This window comes from Apodemus sylvaticus, chromosome 16, assembly GCF_947179515.1.
Source record: "Apodemus sylvaticus chromosome 16, mApoSyl1.1, whole genome shotgun sequence".
NCBI classification, from domain to species: Eukaryota; Metazoa; Chordata; class Mammalia; order Rodentia; family Muridae; genus Apodemus; species Apodemus sylvaticus.
The window spans coordinates 48,125,519-48,146,270 of NC_067487.1; the positions used below are offsets into that span (position 1 = coordinate 48,125,519).

The 20,752-nt window shown below is 42.7% G+C and overlaps 1 protein-coding gene across 1 annotated transcript in view; it reads right to left on the reverse strand.

Moving 5' to 3' along the window:
- The window catches only part of Ankrd55 (ankyrin repeat domain 55), a 98,152-nt gene that overhangs the window by 9,427 nt on the left and 67,973 nt on the right, over positions 1 to 20,752 (reverse strand). Inside the window, exons 7-9 of the mRNA XM_052159996.1 lie at positions 20,480 to 20,664; positions 11,398 to 11,565; positions 6,544 to 7,214 (exon numbers count right to left, since the gene is read on the reverse strand). Coding sequence (XP_052015956.1) covers positions 6,544 to 7,214; positions 11,398 to 11,565; positions 20,480 to 20,664 — 1,024 coding nt within the window. The remainder of the gene's footprint in view (positions 1 to 6,543; positions 7,215 to 11,397; positions 11,566 to 20,479; positions 20,665 to 20,752) is intronic.

Sequence of the window (20,752 nt, forward strand, 5' to 3'; positions counted from 1 at the left end):
TATGAATGTGTGTATGTAATATGTGTAAGTGTGTGTAGTATGTGTATGTGTGTGTGGTATTATATGAGTGTATGTGGTGTTGTATGAGTATATTTGTAGTTTGTTTGAGAGAGTGTGTGTGTGTAGTGTATGTGATTGTGTATATGTGGTATGTGGGTGTGTGTATAGTGTAGTATGTTTGAGAATGTTTGTATAGTGTGTGTGAATGTGTGTGTGTGTAGTATAGTATGTGTGAGAATGTATGTATAGTGTGTGTGAGTGTGCGTGGTGTTATATGAGTGCGGATGTGTGATGTTGTGTCAGTGTGTGTGTGTGGTATAGTGTAAGTTTGTTATATGTTATATGTGTGGTGTTATGTTGTGTCCGTGTGTGTGTGGTATAATGTAAATTTGTGTGAGGGTGTGTGTGTACTTGTGTGTAGTGTGTGAGAATATGTGTATATGTGTGAGTTTGTAGTGTATGCAAGTATGTGTAGTGTGAGTGTGTTTGTGTGTAAGTGTGTGTGGTGTTAGTTATGCATATTTTGCATGTATATGGACATCTGTAAGCATGTGCATGTGATAGCCCAAAGTTACTGTCAATAATCATACTTGATCATTCTTTTACCTTATACTTTGAGGCAGGTCTTGCAATCAAGCCCAGAGCTAGCTGATATGACTAATTTTCCTAGGCAACTTACTCTTGGGGTTTCCTGTTTATCTCCCAAGGCCGCCATACCCACCTAGTATTTACACGGTTTCTAGGGGTCCAAACTCATGCGCTCACACTCTCCTGTCAAGCACTGATCCATCTCCCCAGCCTTCAGCTCATCTAATCCTAATAGCTATCCACAACCCATGAATTAGGCGTTTTCTTCTGCAACAATTCAGATGAGAACTATCACGGCTTGGGGATTGAAATGACCTTCAAAGGTCGTTTCATGTGCTGAAGACTTGGCTCTCCATGAAGCAATGTGCAGTGATGGGGCTTTTGGGGACTGGCTAGTCCGTGGGAGTTCATAATATGACACACTATCAAGATGTGATAGAAACTTAGGAGGTGGGATGGGATTCAAGGGAGTGGGTACTTGGAGCTGTGACTCCCTCTTTCCACATCTATCCATAAAGTTAAATCCCACCCCAAAGGTTATGCTGGGGCTGGGGGTAGGAGTGCTTGCTTACATTCCAGAGACCCCCAAATTCAGTTGTTTAACCATCTAGTAGCATAATCTGTCTCCCTCAAAGTTCATTTTTGGCTTTAAGAGATTTAGGAGATTCATGCTTTGGTTACTCAGTTTTCTTGAACGGCTCCTTGCTATAACTAGCTCTAGTAAGTACTGGTTAAAACAAAACAATACGAAATTTTGGCTACAGGTACTGTTCATTTCTCCCGAATCCCTTGGTGACTTTGATGTCTCCTCTTCACTGTTCTTCAGGCCAAGGATTCACTCATCACTCATCACTTCTCTGGGGACTAAGCAAATCCCAAAGCGATTGCATTAAATGTTCCGTTATTCAAATGTTGAAATTAGCAGGCGGAGTCTACTAATTTTCTACCCAATATCTACTCTCTTTCTTCTCCCTTAGAAGAAGAAATCTCGTTGGAGGTCAGAACACGGTACCCAGCTATAAATACTGCAGTTCTCAGTCCTCTTTGCAGACAGGTAGCAGGAGCCTGTGATCCAAGTTCTAGCCAGTGAGATGCAAGCAGAACTTCTAAGAGGGAGGAGATTGAGATGGGGAGCATCCTCCCACCCCCTTCCCTCCTCTTGCTCCATCAGCTTAGACTGTGAAGTGACCCAAAGAGAGAAAGCTAGAGACCAGGATGAGGGCATGCATATGGAAGGAACTGTGTCTCTGGCAATCTCATATTCACCGAAAGCCTTGGAAATGCCTACTTCAGACTTATTGCACGTGAGAGTAAGGCTGAGAGCTTGGTAGGTGAGTTTCATGAAAGGAGGCCTTAGAATTATAAATATGCATCTACTGAAGCCCAAATCAAAATAATACGACTGAAGCCTCGAATGCTCTGTGGGACAACAGCATCCTCCCTTGATGATCACCAACGGATACAGCTGGCCTCGGCTTAGATACTCTAGTCTGCCCTCTTGTATTTTGTTTCTTATTAAGTCCCATGATTCCACCCAGCGCCAGTTCTTTTTTGATTGGTTTAGAGTCTGGCTGAAGATGACCTTAAATTCACTATATAGCCAAGGCTGGCACCAAACTCCTGATTCTCCTGCTTTGACCCTGCCCCCTCCAGTGCTCACCACACCCAACTATTTATTTGCTTCTAATTGACCTTAAAAAGCATCCGTTTTGTGTTGGGGTAGAGTCGCTCATGCATAAAATCCCAGGACATGAAAGGCTGAGACAGGAAGATTGTCTTAAGTTCAAGGAATCTCCGGTCTACACGGAAAATCCCAGGGATACAGAAAGAGACTGTGTCTCAAAAACAAATGAAAACAAAGATCACCAGTTTGGGTGGTCACACGGCTGAGCCGTGTGTTGTTATTCTGCCCTGGCATGGCTTAGATAACGTCTCCGATGTATAGGTTATGATGACTAACATTTGCTTAGAGCATTTTTTCACAGGCTTTAGGTGATTTTATTGAATTTATCAACAATTCACTTGGGCTGGTGCAGTTGTCTGGTGAGGGACCCTGTGAAGTAAGAAGGCAACATTCCACCCTTAGATCATGCTCATGATGTCATTCTGAAAATGTCTTTGAAGAATTGTGAGGTTGATGATTTGCCAACTGGTCACCTCACCTTCAATCACCTTTTTTCTCACTCCTAGATCACCAGCATCTATACCCGATAATACTCTCAAACTCTGGCCAGGGGTAGGTGGTCTGAGATTTGGGTCCCTGCCTCCTTGCTTGGTCCTGTTGCCAACAAGCCAATTATATATATATGTATATACACACACACACACACACACACACACACACACACACATATATATATATATATATATATATATATACACATATACTGATTCTAGCAATTTCGTAAAGATAGAAGCATCACTTTGACAGCAGTTAAGGTAGTCCTTTCTCTGTGTTTGAGTCAGGGTGCAACTGCTCTGGCTTCCTGTTCTAGGCAGCAGAACCCAAACCTCACTTATATTAAATAGACAAGAAAAGAATAAGACTTCCAAGTTTTCAAAGGGTCCTCTAAAGGAAGCATTATAAACATGGCCAGGCCAACACTAACTCCAAAAGGAAGGTGTGATTGAAGCCTCCAGCAGCCACCAAACTGTCAAAGGTGGTAGAACTATGTGCTCCCTCTCTACACTTTGGCAGCAACATCATCCAGGCCAAAAATTTCAGTGCTCTATAGGGTAAGCAAAATCTTGAGAGGTTTATCTCTGATATCAACAAATAGCCTTCAAGCGCACGACATCCATAATTATCCTGTGTTGAAAGATTTACATGCATATTTATGTACATGAGAAGGAGCCACACTCTTCTTTAAAAGCTTCATGTATCAAATAAGTCAATGACAAAGGCGCACCCAACATGCTGGGTATAAAATAGAATGGTTGGGGGTGGAGGGTTGTCTTAGTTAGGGTTTGATTGCCGTGACCATGGCAACTCTTAGAAAGGAAAACATTTAGTTGGATCTGGCTTACAGTTTCAGTGGTTCAGTCCATTATTGTCATGTGGGAAGCATGGCAGTATGCAGGCAGACATGGAGCTACACCCAGAGCCGAGAGTTCTACATCTGGGTCCAAAGGCAGCAGGAAGACAGAGTTACACTGGGCCTGGCTTGAGCTTCTGAAATCTCAAAGCCCAACCCCAGTGACACACTTCCTCCAATAAGGCCACACCTCCTAATAGTGCTTGCTATTCCCTGATGACAAATTTTCAAACATGTGAGCCCACAGGCATCATTCTTATTCAAACCACCACAAGGAGTGGCTCAGCTGGTAAAGTGTCTTTCACATACAAGGATCTGTGTTTCCCTGAAAGCATACATAATTGCTGGATATACTGTTGTAATCTTGTGACCTCAGCACTAGAGAGGTAGAGTCAGGAGAATCCCTAGTGTTCACGCCAGCTGGTCTAAGTTAACTGGTTAACCCCAGGTCAATGAGAGACCCTGTCTCTGACAGGTGGATGTTGTTCCTGAGGATGGCATTCAAAACTGTCCCTTGACCTACAGAGCATCTGCATGCATATGCATACACATGAGTTAAAAAATAAGAAGTTCCACATCCAAAGAGAAATATCACCCTCCATACTTCAAAAAAGAAAAAAAAAATTGGTTTTTCCTTTTTCAAACTTAGACAGAAGCTGAGAAAGAAATTAGAGAAACAACTCCCTTCACAATAGTCACAAACAATATAAAATACCCTGGTGTGACTCTAACTAAACAAGTGAAAGATCTGTATGACAAGAACTTCAAGTCTCTGAAGAAAGAAATCAAAGAAGATCCCAGAAGATGGAAAGGTCTCTCATGCTCATGGATTGGCAGGATTAATATAGTAAAAAGTCAGCTTGCCAAATCCCATCAAAATCTCAACTCAATTCTTCATAGAGCTAGAAAGAGCAATTCTCAAATTCATCTGGAATAACAAAAAAACAAGGATAGCTAAAACTATTCTCAACAATAAAAGAACTTCTGGCAGAATCACCATCCCTGACCTCAAGCTGTACTACAGAACAATTGTGATTAAAAACTGCATGATACTGGTTCACTGACAGGCAAGTAGATCAATGGAACAGAATTGAAGACCTGGAAATGAACCCACACACCTATGGTCACTTGATCTTTGACAAAGGAGCTAAAACCATCCAGTGGAAAAAAGACAGCATTTTCAATAAATGGTGTTGGTTCAACTAGCGGTCAGTGTGTAGAAGAATGAAAATTGATCCATTCTTATCCTCTCGTACAAAGCTCAAGTCCAAGTAATTCTGCATAAGGCTGGGAACAGTGCCACCCACAAGCATACTGGTTACTCAGGGATAATTAGTTATTGTCATGTGAGAATGTTGGCTTCAATTTCCCAAGAGAAGCTAGAATCTTTAGATTTTTTTTTTTAATGTAAAATGTTAAGTTTTAAATATTGGCAACTGATTTATCTAAACAAAAAACCAAGGTGTGAGTAAGCCGAGTTGGGAAGTTGTACAGCCTCAGAATCCCTTATAAATCATTTTTTTTTTAAAGTTAAAAGTAAGAGCTGGGCAAGATGGCGTAAGCTTATAATCCAGCACTTGAAGGGTGAAGGCTGGAGAGGAGTCAAGATTATCTTCAGCTACGTAGTAAGTTCTATGTCAACCCTCTCAAAAAGTGAATGGCAAAGTAAATTACATGCTATGTGTATTATGTATAATTGGGGGAATATTAATATATATGAATAATATTTATATGAATATAAAATGTAAGTTTTTTACATTAATTTTTTTTAGAAAGAGCCTTACTATGTAGACCAGGCTGGCCAGGATCTCACTATGTAAATCAAGCTAGCCTTGGTGCACTCCTTGAGATTCACCCACTTCTGGCTTCTGAGTACTGGGATTAATGTTATGAGCAACAAACTCTTAAGTTCTTTAGTATGATAATTATTACAAGGATATATATATATATATGTGTGTGTGTGTGTGTGTGTGTGTGTGTATGTGTGTGTGTATTACATGTTTATTTGTAGAAATCATTTTTAAAGGCCAGGACAAAGTTACTTGATTTTGAGAGCAAAAATAGTCACACAAAGAAGCTGAAATTCCTGGAAACTGTCAGTAGCAGTGCAGTGGGAGAGGACAAGAGAGAGAGAGAGAGAGAGAGAGAGAGAGAGAGAGAGAGAGAGAGAGAGAGAGGGAGAGGGAGAGGGAGAAAGAGAGAGAGAGAGAGAGAGATTTCACGCTCATAAACATAGATGTTGCTGGGCAATAGTGGTGTGCGCCTTTAATCCCAGCACTTGGGAGGCAGAGGCAGGTGGATTTCTGAGTTCGAGGCCAGCCTGGTCTACAGAGTGAGTTCCAGGACAGCCAGGGCTATACAGAGAAACCCTGTCTCGAAAAACCAAAAGTTAAAAAAAACAAAAAACCATAGCCGTGCACACAGATGTATAAAACATATCTGGAAGCACGAGCTGACACTGAACGCACTGGTAGCTGTGGACCAGGCAAGGAGGGAGGGAGAACAGCCGCGCAAGCCTTTGGTGTGTGGGGGGACACAATCCATAAACGTCCAAACTGTCGCCTTTCTACACAGGTAAGGCCCTTTACTTCAACAAAGGTTTGGTGTGGTGGATCTTGAGTGGGGACTGAATGATGATTTAAAAGACATGATTAACTAACCGTACAAGCAGATTAGTGTCTCGGCAATGAGAGAGCCACGCAACTCCAGGGAAGAAGGCCTTTTAGAGGAGCTGCCAACACTCTTTTACCTCAGCCCATTCGGGGTAGAAAAGCTGAGAGTTTTTACTTCCCAGAAATCTTCAAACTAGAACAAAATTAAAAGTGGCTGTGCTTCCCATTTGATCGCCCTTGCCTGGAGGCCGCTCACCTGGCAGTTACCAGCTTAACTCTACTGAGGGAGAGAAAAGGAAGGCCATTACCTGGTGAGGGGTTGTGTAGATGAGGAAGATGTGGTGGCCCAGAAAGCTCCTGGTGACCAGGCTGGCCAGCGAACAGCCTGTCTAGTAACTTATCGGAAGAAGACACAGTCCAAGCCTTGCAGGAGAACACCTGCCTAGTGTCACCCTTCCAGGGATTATCTAGCGACACCTGGCAGCCAGTCCTATTATTTAATAAGTCCTGCTCACTTCGACTTTTCTGAGAACGCTGGGCAGTATGCTGAGGACCAGAGCTCAGGCCAGCATGGGACGTCGTCGTCGTCCCATGAGAGGCTGTCAGGAAGTTACTGCCCAGGGTGATGGGTGGGAGACTCTGTGTTCTGATTGGTGGGAGCCCCTTCCGGGCCAGGGATTTCTTTTCTGGCAAGAGATACTTTGAATTCTCGGAGGTCCTCTTCTTAAAGACAACCATGTCCACCTGGTCACCAGGCTGACCTTGGCAGTTGGTATCCACGACGCTGTCAAAGGTGGTGATGATGTCATTGACTTCCGAGGTGTCCTCCTCCTTAGGTCTGGCCCTGCTCTGGTCCTTCTGATGGGCTTTCTGCTCCTCTTTCTTGTTTTTGCCGAAGATTTGGTTGAGCATGCTGAATCGTCCTTCCTTCTTTGGGGGCTGACTGTTCTGGGAGGGCGGAGACCTAGCAGGCTCTGCTCTAGAGGAACAGAAAAGAACAGGAATGCCACTTGAGGCCAGGAAATGGGGGGAAGAACAAGACATGACACCCCCAGCCCCATTCCATCTGCTCCATCAGCTAGTCGGGGCTCATGCACAGATGCCCGTGGTCTTCAAGTCAAGGTTTTGCACAAGCACTCCCATCTTCTGATAACTCCTTGCAGAGACGGTACCTCAGCACACCGCCCCTCTCTCTCCTCCTCTGTCTCTGAGATGGGGACCCCACATAATGTAGCCCCAAATTTGTAATCTGTTTGCTTCAGGCTCCTGAGGTCTGTGCTCAGAGGCATGTGCTACCCACATCTCTCAGGGGCTGGGGTCGTACACCACCCCCTCTTTCTTTTCTTTTTCTGACAGCAGTATAAATGTATATAATGTAGGGCTATAATGCACGGAAGGAACTTCAGTCACTTCACCCCAACTCTGTTCTCAACCCCCTCCTCTGCCTCCCTCTCCTCTCTTTCTCCTTTCTCTACAGTTGGAGGTTAGAGGTTGATGTGGCGGCCGAGTCTTCCTCTGTGTCTGTCAACCTTACCTATTTATTTAATCTTTGACATTTATAATCATATGTGTGAATAAGAGTTCTCTTGGGAGAAGCTGCACTCTGCCTCTCCCCCCCATCTCCGGCTTGCAATGTTACGAGTCCAGAGCCAAATTATCTCAGGACATTTTTAACCCTTTTAAGTAGCCATTGGTTCCTCTCCTCTGATAGTGACCGCCACATCAATCATGTGGTAAGAGCAATCAACCAAAGGGCTGAGAATGTTAGAAAGTACCTGAGGCCCTTAACAGAAACTCCCCTGCTCCCCTCTAACCTGCCTACCAAATGTTGCCATCAATGTATTTGTCTTGATTTGCAACTTTCTTTCTTCTGTTCCTATGAAAACTTCATCTTGGAACACAGACTTTGAGGTGAGCTAAATCTGTTTCCAGCCCATGGCCACTTACACACAGCTCCAGAAAAACCCCTCTCTGATCCCTTTTGAGGTGAGAGTTGTGTTTTCATGCTGACATCTGAGTGGATGATGCATGTTAAGTGTGGGTGCATGCCGGTGTGTGTGTGTGTGTGTGTGTGTGTGTGTCTGTGGAGGTCAGAGTCTGTGGAGGTCAGAGGACAGCTTTGTGAATCTGGCTCGCTCCTTTGACCTTTGTGTGGCCTTCAAGGCTGGAACTCTAGTATAAGCTTGCCCGGCAAGTCCCTTTACCTGCTGAACCATGTCTCCGGCTCAACTTTAATTAATTAATTAGAGACAGGACCTCTCACTGACTCTGAAGCCTGCATATTCAGCTAGATTAGCTGGTCAGCAAACCACAGACAACCCTTGTCTCCATTTCCCCAGTGCTGGGATTACTGCTGTGAGCTACGCCTGGCTTTTTACAGGGTTGTTGGGGGATCAGACTCAGGTCTTCATCTTTGTTGCACAAGCATTTACTGACAGAACCATCTCCTCAGCCTCCAGAGGCTACATTTTTTTAGTTAACCCATGACAATCTGTTTTCAGCTGTCAATTGATACAGCTGAAAATAGCTTGTTGTGACAGTCCACGGTGGCATATGATTTAGAGATGAAGTGTAAGTGTAACACCCAGAATTAACCGGTAAGCTCCACTTGCCCGGGACCAGGTAACATCCTGGAATGTTGGGAGTTGTAGTTTTTGGAATAGAACAAATGCCTCCTGCGGTAGATTATAAGTTTCTCTTTATAAATCCCTGTAAGATTTGTTTCACGGCCACTCAGCTGGAAATTCCAGGGAGTGGTCCTGATCAAAGTCCATCTTTTGGTTGGTATTTAATATTTAATAAAGCTTGCTTCAAATTTGGCCCAAAATAGAGGAATTGGTTTTTCTCTGGCAAATTTCAGGATTGACATGAGGTATGAGTTCAGGCCTCGCATGGCAAGAAGAGGCGGGAAGCTGCAGACGTGACTGTGGTTTTCTACTTCTCCTGAGAGAGAGAGAGTTCCCAGCATTCCACCGGTATCAGCATGACGTACCTTAGAGTCTTGCCTGTTTTAAGCTGTTTGTTTTTCACATCTTAAAAAAAAAAACCCTAAATATGGTTCTGAAAAATACTCTGCTAGAGGAAACAGGCAGAGAAGACCTCGCGCTCCAGGGGAAGAGGAAGTTGTGTGTGCCAGAGGTTGGGCGTGGCAGATGTGAGCAAGGCTCAACTCCCAAGCAAACTCAAATGTGAAAGGGCAGCAGCTGCAGCCTGGAGGCTGGCTCAGGCTGAGTTTCCCTGAGGCGCTGCTCTGCTTTAGTCCTTTGCAAAGTCTGGGCTATTCTCTCTTGAGACCACAGTCAAGCCAAGGCTTTCTGCAATAGGGATCGGCCGTGAAGCTGGACCTGAGTGCTGGACCCCTGCGCAGCTGCCGAGAGGGAGGCTACAGTACTACTCTCCAGAGTGAGGTGCTCTAGCTTGTTTGAAACATACCAGCACTAAATTTGGATGCAGACAATGGATAAATGTACACACACACACACACACACACACACACACTCACACAGCCATTTCTATTTTAACATTGTTAATATATTGTTTTATCTCCCTTTCACCCTGGAAGTCACATGGTCAAATAAATGACTACCCAGAACGGAGACTCAGCTAGTCACATAACATAATATATGAAGGATGAAACAACACGTAGAATTCTTAGTGGGCATAGCCTACTAGTGCTATCATGTAAGCAGCCGAGAAAAGGAAAAAGCTGACTAAATTTTTTTATCTATTGTTTTCATTTTTTTTCATAGTTTCTTTTTATTTTATTTATTGTTAATTTTTGTTGTTGTTGTTGTCCTTTTGCACGCACGCTGCTGATTGAACATTTCGTTGAGGCAGCTGTGCCTCAGCTTTATCGTCTCATTCTGCAATGGCACATTGTGTGCCTGGGCACAGCACCTGACAGATGACACGCTCTGTGTGTAGGAGCAGTGCTTAAACTGAATTTGTTCTTGGACGGTAACCCAGTAGATGCGATGACGACATTATCTTGCCTTGAGGTTTGAGCCCAGCCGCCCCTCCCCCACACACTATAGGAGTCAGAATTCTAATGTTGAAAGCTTGCACAGATGTGCATGAACAAAGCTCAGAGGGACACAGACCTGTAGGCTGAATAGTAATTGGTCCGGGTGTGACAAGAGGACGGAAAATTTGGTGGCATTAATGTCTCTTTTTATTGGTGTTGGGCTTTGGCCAGATGAAATTTTTTGTACCACAGCACAAACGTCAATCAAAGTTGGTTTAGTTGTCATAAATGTAATTAATATGCCAAGAACATAAAACAGGGATGCTCTTACTAATTTTCTGTCTTTAATGTTTAGCAGCATTAACTGAAATTAAGTCATTTGTTTATCCATTCATTTATTGGTGGTGTCTCTTTACATAGGTAGCTCACACTGGCCCCAAACTCATGATTCCCCTGCTTTAGATTCCAGAATCCCAGGATTACAACTGCAATATTGGTTTTAATAAACATGTGGTTTTTGTTCTGACACGTAGCAATCACAAATTTATTAACACTTAAACAAATAGCAAAACAACTAATTTATTAAAATGTTCTCAGTTAAATATTTTGACACCATAATGGTGATAGGCGTAACTCAGATTTTACAAGCCCTTTGGCATCTTCGGAAAGTTTTGAGAGTGTAAAATGATCCCGGAAAGAGCGATTTAAGGCAAAAGCTGGAAGAAAGGGAGAGGAAGGGGAGATGTGAGTTCTTGGAACCACAGCTGATGGATTCAAGCCTGTTGTTACTGTCGTCATGCTGCACACAATGGAGACCATTTCACTCTACCTTAGATGACAGCAAGTGTACATAATTACTTGAATAATTAATAATGCTGCTTATGTAATTCTCATACTATTAAATTACTGCAGCCAGTTTGATGGCTTGGTGGATAAAAATGTCTGTCACCAAGCCTGATGACATGAGTTTTATTTAGCTTTGGAACTCACACACTGAAACCTACTCTCTGACTTTCACCTCTCTCTCTCTCTCTCTCTCTCTCTCTCTCTCTCTCTCTCTCTCTGTCTCTCTCTCTGTTACACAGATACACACAGCCACACACACACACTATTATTATTGCTGGGTTTACATGTTGGTGATTTATAAAAAAACTTTAATGTTATAAATCTTTGAGAGGAAGACACTGGATACACTCACCGGCCTTCTCGGGAGAGGAGCCTGACACAGGCCGTGTGACCACAGTACAAAGCATAGGCCAGGGGTGTGCTCTCGTTAATGTCCCTTAGGTTGCTGTCCATGCCCAAGTCCAGCAGTGACTGGACACATTCTGCCTTTCCAGCAGCTGCAGCCCAGTGCAGGGGTGTCCTGGAGGAACGACAGAGAAGAAACACGAGGGGCTGAGTCAGAGCCTTCCAGGCTGCTTAGCCACGGCTGGCTTCCAGCCAGAGCCAGGCAGAAGGAGGGCAATCCCCCTGCTATCTGTAGTATGAAACAGAGCGTATGGACCCAGGATAGGGAGGAGAGGGTGTGTGCGAGAGGCTTCCCTCCACCTTGGTGCGGTCTCTCTGCCTTTCCCATCTCTGCGTTTCCTGAGAAGGTCCTAGAAGAGGAAGTATGAGTAGTTTTAAGGCTCTTTATCCAGTGCCAACTGCCTTCTAGGAATGCTGACACAGTTTACCCTCTTACAGCTTGAGTATGCCTTGGACTCCTTCAACGCCGAAATCTGTCACCATCTTTAAAATCTTTGTTAATTTGGTTGGCAAAATGATACTTGGATGTTGTTTTCCTATGTGTTTCTTTACTAGGAAGGCTGAATTTGCCATTTTAATTTCCTCACTGAAGTCACTCTTAATGCCTTTTGCTTATTTTTGCTTTTTTTTTTTAAAGGTAGATTCGAACTGTATAGCATGAACTAGCCTTCAATATATAATCCTCCTGCCTCAGCCTTCCTAATGCTGGTATTATTGACATGTGCCATACTATAGACAGTTTCTATTTTTCTATTAGGGTATTAATGTTTTTCTTAGTAATTTAAGTGGTAGTATTTACATATTAAAGATACTGATCAAATTTCAAACGTTTTGTTATTCAATCTTGTTTTTAGTGATTTTTCTATAAAAATGGAAAACATTCACATTTAATTACATTTCATTTTATCACTTTCATATTTAGAAAGTACTTTTTTAAACCAGAAGACAAATAATCACCAATGCTTAACTGTTTTTTTTTTAAATTGTAAAACCAGTGTTTTCTTAATAAACTAAAGACAATTCAGACAACAGGAGGAAATTTTTACAAATCACGAGTGCAACAAAAGGCTTATAATTAGAATGCATATCAGCTTTCAGAGCTGAATGACAAGAAAACAAACTCTCTTGAAGAATGGCAGATCAGAAAAGACATTTCACCAGAAAAGATGTGTGAGTGGTGAGACACTCAAGAAGAAATACCCCAGGCTCAAAAACACTTTGTCAAGGCAGCGTGGTAGCATACATCTGGAGTCCCAACATCCAGGAAGGGAAGAAGAAGGATTTCTGCGAGTTTGAGGCCAGCCTGGGCTACATAGTTGAGTTCCAGGCCAATCTGCCCTACAGAGACCCTGGCTCAACAACAACAGAATTATCATTAGGGAAATGCAGATTTAAATGGCAAAGAGATACCACCTGTATGTTTAAGGCAAAACTGTGACAAAACTTCATAATAATTGATAGTAGTTAAAATTTAGAAGACATGGAACTTGCCTACAATCTTAGCAGAAGTTTTACAGGCTTAATATATCCTGAATATGCCACCCCGAAAGCCCCACTTCTTGATACCTAGGTAGAGAAATGAAAATTTGGTTCTCAAGTGTTTATAGCAACTGCACCATAACTTCCCCAAACTGGAAGCAAGTCACCATCCTTCCATGGGCCAGTGGATAAACAAATTGAGGTTCCTCTATACTGTGGAATATGACCCAATGACAGACCCAACAGGCTACCAATCTGAGACAGTTGAGATGAGCCCCAAGTGCATTCTGCTAAGTGACATGAGCCAATTTCAAAAGTGACCTTTCTCTCTTTTAAAGACCTGAGATCTGAAGTGCTCCGAGCACTGACATGTTGGATGTCAAAAGGGGAAAATTCTATATCTGACCCTGTATGGCAAGTCAGAGCTGAAGGTCAAACGCCCTTTAGATGCCTTCAGGCTATGTGCCTCGATGCATTTTGTGCCTAGACTTGGTTTCATTTTAAGATGTCTCATCATATTTATGAAAGTCTTCCCAAATATCAACAATTCAGAAATCTGAAATACTTCGTATCACAGCATGGTGGCTAAGGTGCAATTAACCTACAGTCACATGTATATGACATTCCAAAAGGAACAAACTATAGAGAGAACTAATCTATAGTTGTCAGGGCTTAGGATGGGAGTGTGTGCTGCTAATAACAAGGCAGCATTGAGGTTAATGGGGCTGTTCTGACATTTGTTTGTGTGTGTGCACAATCTATGTAAGTTAAAAATTAAAACCAAACAACGGGATTTTTTTTTGATATAGATTAAAAAGAAAACCAGCAATTTTTCCTAGATTTAGATTAAAAATAAGAAATGTGTTTTGTCATGGTGCTCACCCTTATAATTTCAGCAACCAGGAAGCCAAGGCGCCGTGATTGGAAGTTTGGGTCCAGCCAAGGTTACATAGTAAATTCCTATCTCTAGGTATGCATGGTATATACTTTTCTAATATGTGGCCCATTTTTCTCATTATCATTTATTAGTGTGATTATATCATCTTCTTCTTCTTCTTCTTCTTCTTCTTCTTCTTCTTCTTCTTCTTCTTCTTCTTCTTCTTCTTCTTCTTCTTCTTCTTCCTCCTCCTCCTCCTCCTCCTCCTCCTCCTTCTTTTTCTTCTTCTCTCTCTCTCTCTCTCTCTCTCTCTCTCTCTCTCTCTCTCTCTCTCTCTCTCTCTGTCTCTCTGGCTTTTTTTATTTTTTAAGATACAGTTTCTCTGTGTGTAGCACTGACCATCCTGCAGCTCATGCTGTGGGCCAGGCTGGCCTTGAATTCAAAGATTAAACTCAAAGATTAACCTCTTCCTCCCAAGTGCACTACCACTTCCTGGTTAATGTGACTGGTGTATTTTCCACTTTTCTTCTGTCCTCTATTTAAAGGTATGGTTGGCTTTGTACTTAATCTTTGGGGAGAGGTGTGGCAGGGTAAACATGATGAGCAGTTTTCCTGCTTCCAAAAGCCAGGCTCAAAACTGCAAGCAGATCTGAAGCAAAGGCAGATCATATACCTGCTCGTATACAGGAAGTTGGGCTCCCCCATCTCTCAGAGATGACATAAGGGTGACAATATGCTGAGAACATAGCGTGATTGTATAGTAGAGTATTGTGTACCATGTGCAAGGCACTGGATTTGAACACCAGTACCATTAAAAACTGAGGTGGATGAGAGAGAGTATAAAGACCTTCTGGGCTAAACAATAGGTCCCAGGTCTCAGCTTCTTTAGTGGAGCTAGTGGGAGGGAGGGGCTGCCAGAGTGATGTATCTAGCCAATGGGACCCCCTGCAGCCCATGCTCACCATGCTCACCATGCCCAGAGAATGGCATGAAGCCTCGTCAGATCTGAAAGGACAAAGACATGTATCAAGAGGGTCATCTCTCGCCTCTATTCTTATATATGTTGGTATTGTGAAAATTCTATCATCAACCCCAAATAGATGGAGGTTAAATTTTCCACTAGTCTACTTAGATGATAAGCATGGGAAATTATAGGGCTGGCTTGATAGTCCAGCGTCAGCGTGTGTTTGCCTAGCATACTGAAGGCCCAGGTTAAATTCCATGCTGAAGAAAAAAAGGATTAAACTATAGATAATATAATTGTTATTAGTTTTAAAAATCTTGGTTGCAACAAAGCACTCATACTTTATATGGTGAATATTCCACTCTTTTCCTTGGATGTACTTTACACTGCATGGAAGAAGAAAATGAGAGCGTTTCACTTACTGTGTTGTCTGTTCTTACGGCACATACCCCACCCAACACCTAAGCTCTGTAGGGTCTCAGGCAAACAGTTGCTGAAAGGATGCTTTGATGTTACGACCCTCTTTATTAGCCTATGGACAAAACAACTCTGGGTAACAGTGTACTGTGACTTTTCTAAGACATAAGAATTTGGACAATTTATTTGATACCTTGGTCCAGGGGGTCTTTAAGCCTTCCAGGGTGCATCAGAACCTTTCATTTAAAGCAGAAGTTTTGTGGCTCTGTGGCTAAGCTGACATATATCGAGAGTTAACCTCTGAGTGGGGTTGGTTTACAGTGAGAGTGTTGTATCTCTTCAACCGTATTAACTGTATGCTTCTTCTGTAGCTATAGCTATAGGTTGTTCTGTGCTCATGTGGTTTTGGACTTGTAGACTTGCAGTTGCTTGGAAATTTCTATCAGATCAGAGGTGATGAGTAGCCTTGGCCATTAGGCTTTTGGAAAACACTGTGGAAAGGAACTAGGCACTTGAATCTACTATAGTTTTAGTCAAGATTGGATAGGCCATATTTTGGATGATATAATGTCACACTGTCAGGCTCTGGATTTTTTCCTCTGGGGACTGGGATTAGGACGGCAAAGAGCTGTCATGACTATGAATGAGGTCTCCCTTGCAGAGAATGATCAAGCTTCTTGTCTCTCAATCAGGAAAGAAGGCAGTCTTGGGACAGCAAGGAAGGGTGTGGCCATGGCAGACAGGCCAGGGTTCTGGGAATGGTGGAGAGGGCCAAGCAACCCTCAGGCATGGGAGCACCTGGAAGTGGTCAGAGAAGGGCCTCGGACCTGAGTATCCCAGTACATAGTGTGGCCCTTGGTCCCACACACTTCAATTGTGTTCTCTGTTGACTATTCCTCTGCACTTTACAACATCTTGGAGTAGTGGTTCTCAGCCTGCCTAATGCTGTGAACCTTTAATACAGTTCTTCATGTTAAGGTGCTCCCCCCACCATAAAATTATTTTTGTTACGACTTCATAACTGTTTTGCTACTGTTATGGATTGTAATGTAAATATCTGATATACTGGATATTTGATATGTAACCTCAAAGCAGGTTGAGAACTGCTGCCTTAGAGGGCAACGCCTCATCAATACAGTGATACATCACACTGCATCCGAATATGACAAGTAGAATTTGCTCCATTCTACTTAAGAGAGTTCTTTAGACAATATTTTATGAGATGAGATTACACAGATTACTCTCTCCATTTAGAGGAAAAATTGTCAATAAATTCAGTTGGTAGAGGGCTGAATATTCTAGTCAGGCTTACCAATATGTATTCATTTTGAAGGCTTGTGAAATAAATCCTGCCTTACATTTGCTAAGACCAACTGTTTTAATCCTTCTGGCCATCATGGAAGGGCTGTGGAGAAACAAGAACAGATCGAAAACCCCCAAGTCACACAATGAGAACCTCTGGCAAATCTGTGACACTGGTTCTAAGCTGTCAGAGCTACAGTTCCTTTCCTGTCTTGAGGCTGCAGGATCGATTGCCCTGCAGGGACAGCAGGCTGGCCTCAGCCATTCCAGTGAGGAGTGAAAAGTCAGGACCCATGATTTAAGGCAACTGAGCAGAGACCCGCAGTGGGTGATGTGGTGGTCTCTGGGTGGTGAGGGGTGATGGATGGGAGGGTGCAGGGTTGCTCTAGCTCTGAGTAGCTGAGGGTTGATTTGTGATGCCTGTGAACACCCATGGAGAATTCCCAGAAATATGCCGGGAGGAGAATCTGATAAAAGGCTGTCCTCCCTGAAGATCAACACATTGTTTATTGAAGTGAGTTATGACTTTATAGACTGATGACATTTAGGGCATTTAAACCATGTGGACTACTTCTATGGTATTTGTGAAAAGGCATTAATCTTTGGTGAACACTATCATACTTAAAAGATCATGTATTATGTGGCTTAGCTTGCCCCTACATTTATTTATTGGGTGTGGGTATGTTCGCGTATGCTTGTATACCATGGCACTTGGATGGAGTTCAGCGAACAATTCCGTGGGACTCTATTCCTTCCTTCCATTATGTAGAATAGAGCTAAGTTTATCGGACCTAGCAACAAGCGCCTTTATCTTCTGAGCCATCCTGATGGCCACTTTTAATGGGATGTTTCTGAGACAGTCTCATGCTATAGCCCATGCTGGCCTCCAGCTTGTGAATCTCCTACTTCAGCCTCCCAAAGGCTACGGTTTCAGGGTGTACCACCATTGCCTACTTTCTGATATGCCTTAATATATACAGGCAGATGAGTGCTCCAAATTTTTTCTCTCTCTTCTTTCTCTCCCTACCCATGTTTTATTGAAATTTTATTTTTCTCCTCCGTCTTCCCACAAAGTCTTTTATTTATTTATTTATTTATTTATTTATTTATTTATTTATTTATTGTTTATTTATTTATTTGGAAAATCTTTTGCTAGAAAAGAAAATGAAGAGGAAAAGAAGGAAAGAGAGGTCGAGAGACGCCTTAAGCTTGTGGTGATTTTTGAGCAGGTCAACTATTAACAGAAACGTGTGGTTTCGTGGGATAGACAGTCTCATGCTCAACATGAGAAGACGAGATGGAGTTTTTCCTGTGGCTTGGAGCCTCCTGGGTGGCTTGGAGCCTCCTGGGCACTGGACTTCCCCTCTTGCCCCACCTAATCCATTGTGATCTTCCTCTCTAGGCTTGCTTTCTTCCCTGAGGCCCAGGATAATGGCTGTGGTTCCACAAAACGGGAGGAGTCTGCTCTGAGCTAGTTCTAGCAACTTTTGAAGTAGACAAACTTCTCTTCATCTCCAGATGCTAAAAACATATTCTTTTCTCTTTAAGGCTCTCTTATGATTAACCCTGTCTTACTGACACCACCCTCCCACCCCCTTTCTTACCTCCTCAGGATCCACACTTGCTCTTAGGAAAAAGTAGACTTCAACTTTAATAAAAATCATCAGGTTAACCAATTCTGGCTTCCCAACATGAACATGAGTGTCCCCTCCCCCAACCCCCACACAAACAGAATTCATGATATGGGGGGTGTGTGCTCTTGTGGGATGTCAAAGATTAGGATATACTCACTTCATACTTTAAAAGAAAATGCTGAATACATCCTCAGATAGCTTGTAATTCTTACATGTGTTTTCAATAGTTTTGCTTATTGTTTTATTTTTTCTTATGTTTCTGTGGGCTCAGTGCCTAAACTAGACAAAAGCTAGTAACCAAGTCATAATAGATGATGAGCAGTATCTTTACAACATGCTGGTGCAATCCTTCACTGGGTTACAAATGTGCCCTGTGACAAATCGTTTTCCAGACCCAGAGTCCTTTTCCAGTCATCATCTATGACTGAGGAAAAAAAAAAACTTCATTAGTAAGGTTCATGGTTCTGAATTATAATACCTCTAATGCTCTGGATAAGTAATTGTGGCCATCGCAAGATAGTTAAAACTATTCTCAACAACAAAAGAAATTTTGGGGGAATCAGTATCCCTGACCTCAAGCAATACTACCAAGCAATAGTGTTAAAAACTGCATGGTATTGGTATAGTGACAGGCAGGCGGATCAATGGAACAGGATTGAAGATCCAGAAATGAACCCACACACCTATGGCCACTTGATCCTTGACAAAGGGGCTGAAAACATCTAATGGAAAAAAGATAGCCTTTTCAACAAATGGTGCTGGTTCAACTGGAGGTCAGCATGCAGGAGAATGCGAATTGATCCATCCTTGTCTCCTTGTACTAAGCTCAACTCCAAATGGATCAAGGGCCTCCACATAAAGCCAGACACTCTGAAGTTAATAGAAAAGAAACTGGGGAAGACCCTTGAGGACATAGGTACAGGCAGAAAGTTCCTGAACAGAATACCAATAGTGTATGCTCTAAGATCAAGAATTGACAAATGGGACCTCATAAAATTACAGTTTCTGTAAAGCAAAGGACACCATCAAAAGGACAAATCAGCAACCAACAAATTGGGAAAAGATCTTCACGAATCCTACATCAGATAGAGGGCTAATATCCAATATATATAAAGAACTCAAGAAGTTAGACCCCAGAAAACCAAATAACCCTATTAACAAATGGGGTACAGAGTTAAACAAAGACTTCTCACCTGAAGAACTTCGGATGGTGGAGAAACATCTTAAAAAATGCTCAACTTCATTAGTCATCAGGGAAATGTAAATCAAAACAACCCTGAGATTTCACCTTACACCAGTCAGAATGGCTAAGATTAAAAATTCAGGAGACAGCAGGTGTTGGCGAGGATGTGGAGAAAGAGGAACACTCCTCCACTGCTGGTGAGGTTGCAAATTGATACAACCACTCAGGAAATCAGTCTGGCAGTTCCTCAGAAAACTGGGCATGTCACTTCCGAAAGATCCTGCTATACCACTCCTGGGCATATACCCAGAGGATTCCCCGCATGTAATAAGGATACATGCTCCACTATGTTCATAGCAGCCCTATTTATAATAGCCAGAAGCTGGAAAGAACCCAGGTATCCCTCAACAGAAGAATTGATGCAAAAAATGTGGTATATCTACACAATGGAGTACTATTCAGCCATTAGAAACAATGAATTCATGAAATTCTTAGGCAAATGGATGGAGCTGGAGAACATCATACTAAGTGAGGTAACCCAGACTCAAAAGGTGAATCATGGTATGCACTCACTAATAAGTGATTGTTAACCTAGAAAACTGGAATACCCAAAACATAATCCACACATCAAATGAGATACAAGAAGAACGGAGGAGTGGCCCCTGGTTCTGGAAAGACTCAGTGTAGTAGTATAAGGCAAAACCAGAACAGGGAAGTGGGAAGGAGTGGGTGGGAGAATAGGGGGAGGGAAGGGAGCTTATGTGACTTTCAGGGAGTGGGGGACCAGAAAAGGGGAAATCATTTGAAATGTAAATAAAAAATATATCTAATAAAAAAAAAGAAATTGTGGCCATTACAATATAACTCAGGAGAGAAGAAAATATGAACGTCATTAAGAACAGAGGCCCATAGCTCAACAGAAAGCTTTCTGAGAACACTGTTTGTGTTCAGTGAAAAGTGGAAAATCTGACAGCGCTGTAGTCTCCTCTCCATAACAATGGTTTTTTTCCTCCTCTTACTAAAATAGAGCAAGGCGTGTTGTCACAAGCACATGTATTACCAGCAGTAAGGATATAGTCGGAAAGGATAGCGCCTTCAACATCTTTATTTTAAGATTAACATTAGGAGAAGATGACTGGTAGTTCCCAACATTTCCTGAGTTGCCATAGATACCTGTCATCCACATCCAGAGCCTGCAGGTTACACTCGGGGACCTTTGCCAGATCGTTGATGATGTCTCCGAAACCCGAAGCTGCTGCGATGTGGACACACGTCTTCCCACTCTCGTCGTCGTAGTTGATAATGGACGGGCCCTGTCGATGGCTCAGAATGATGGAGCACAGAATTCTATTTCCACTCTGCAAAAGGAGTCAGAGAAAACCCATCACGAACAACCCTGTGCATGTTCCTGTCTACATGGTGAGAAAGAGGAGAGAGAGAGAGAGA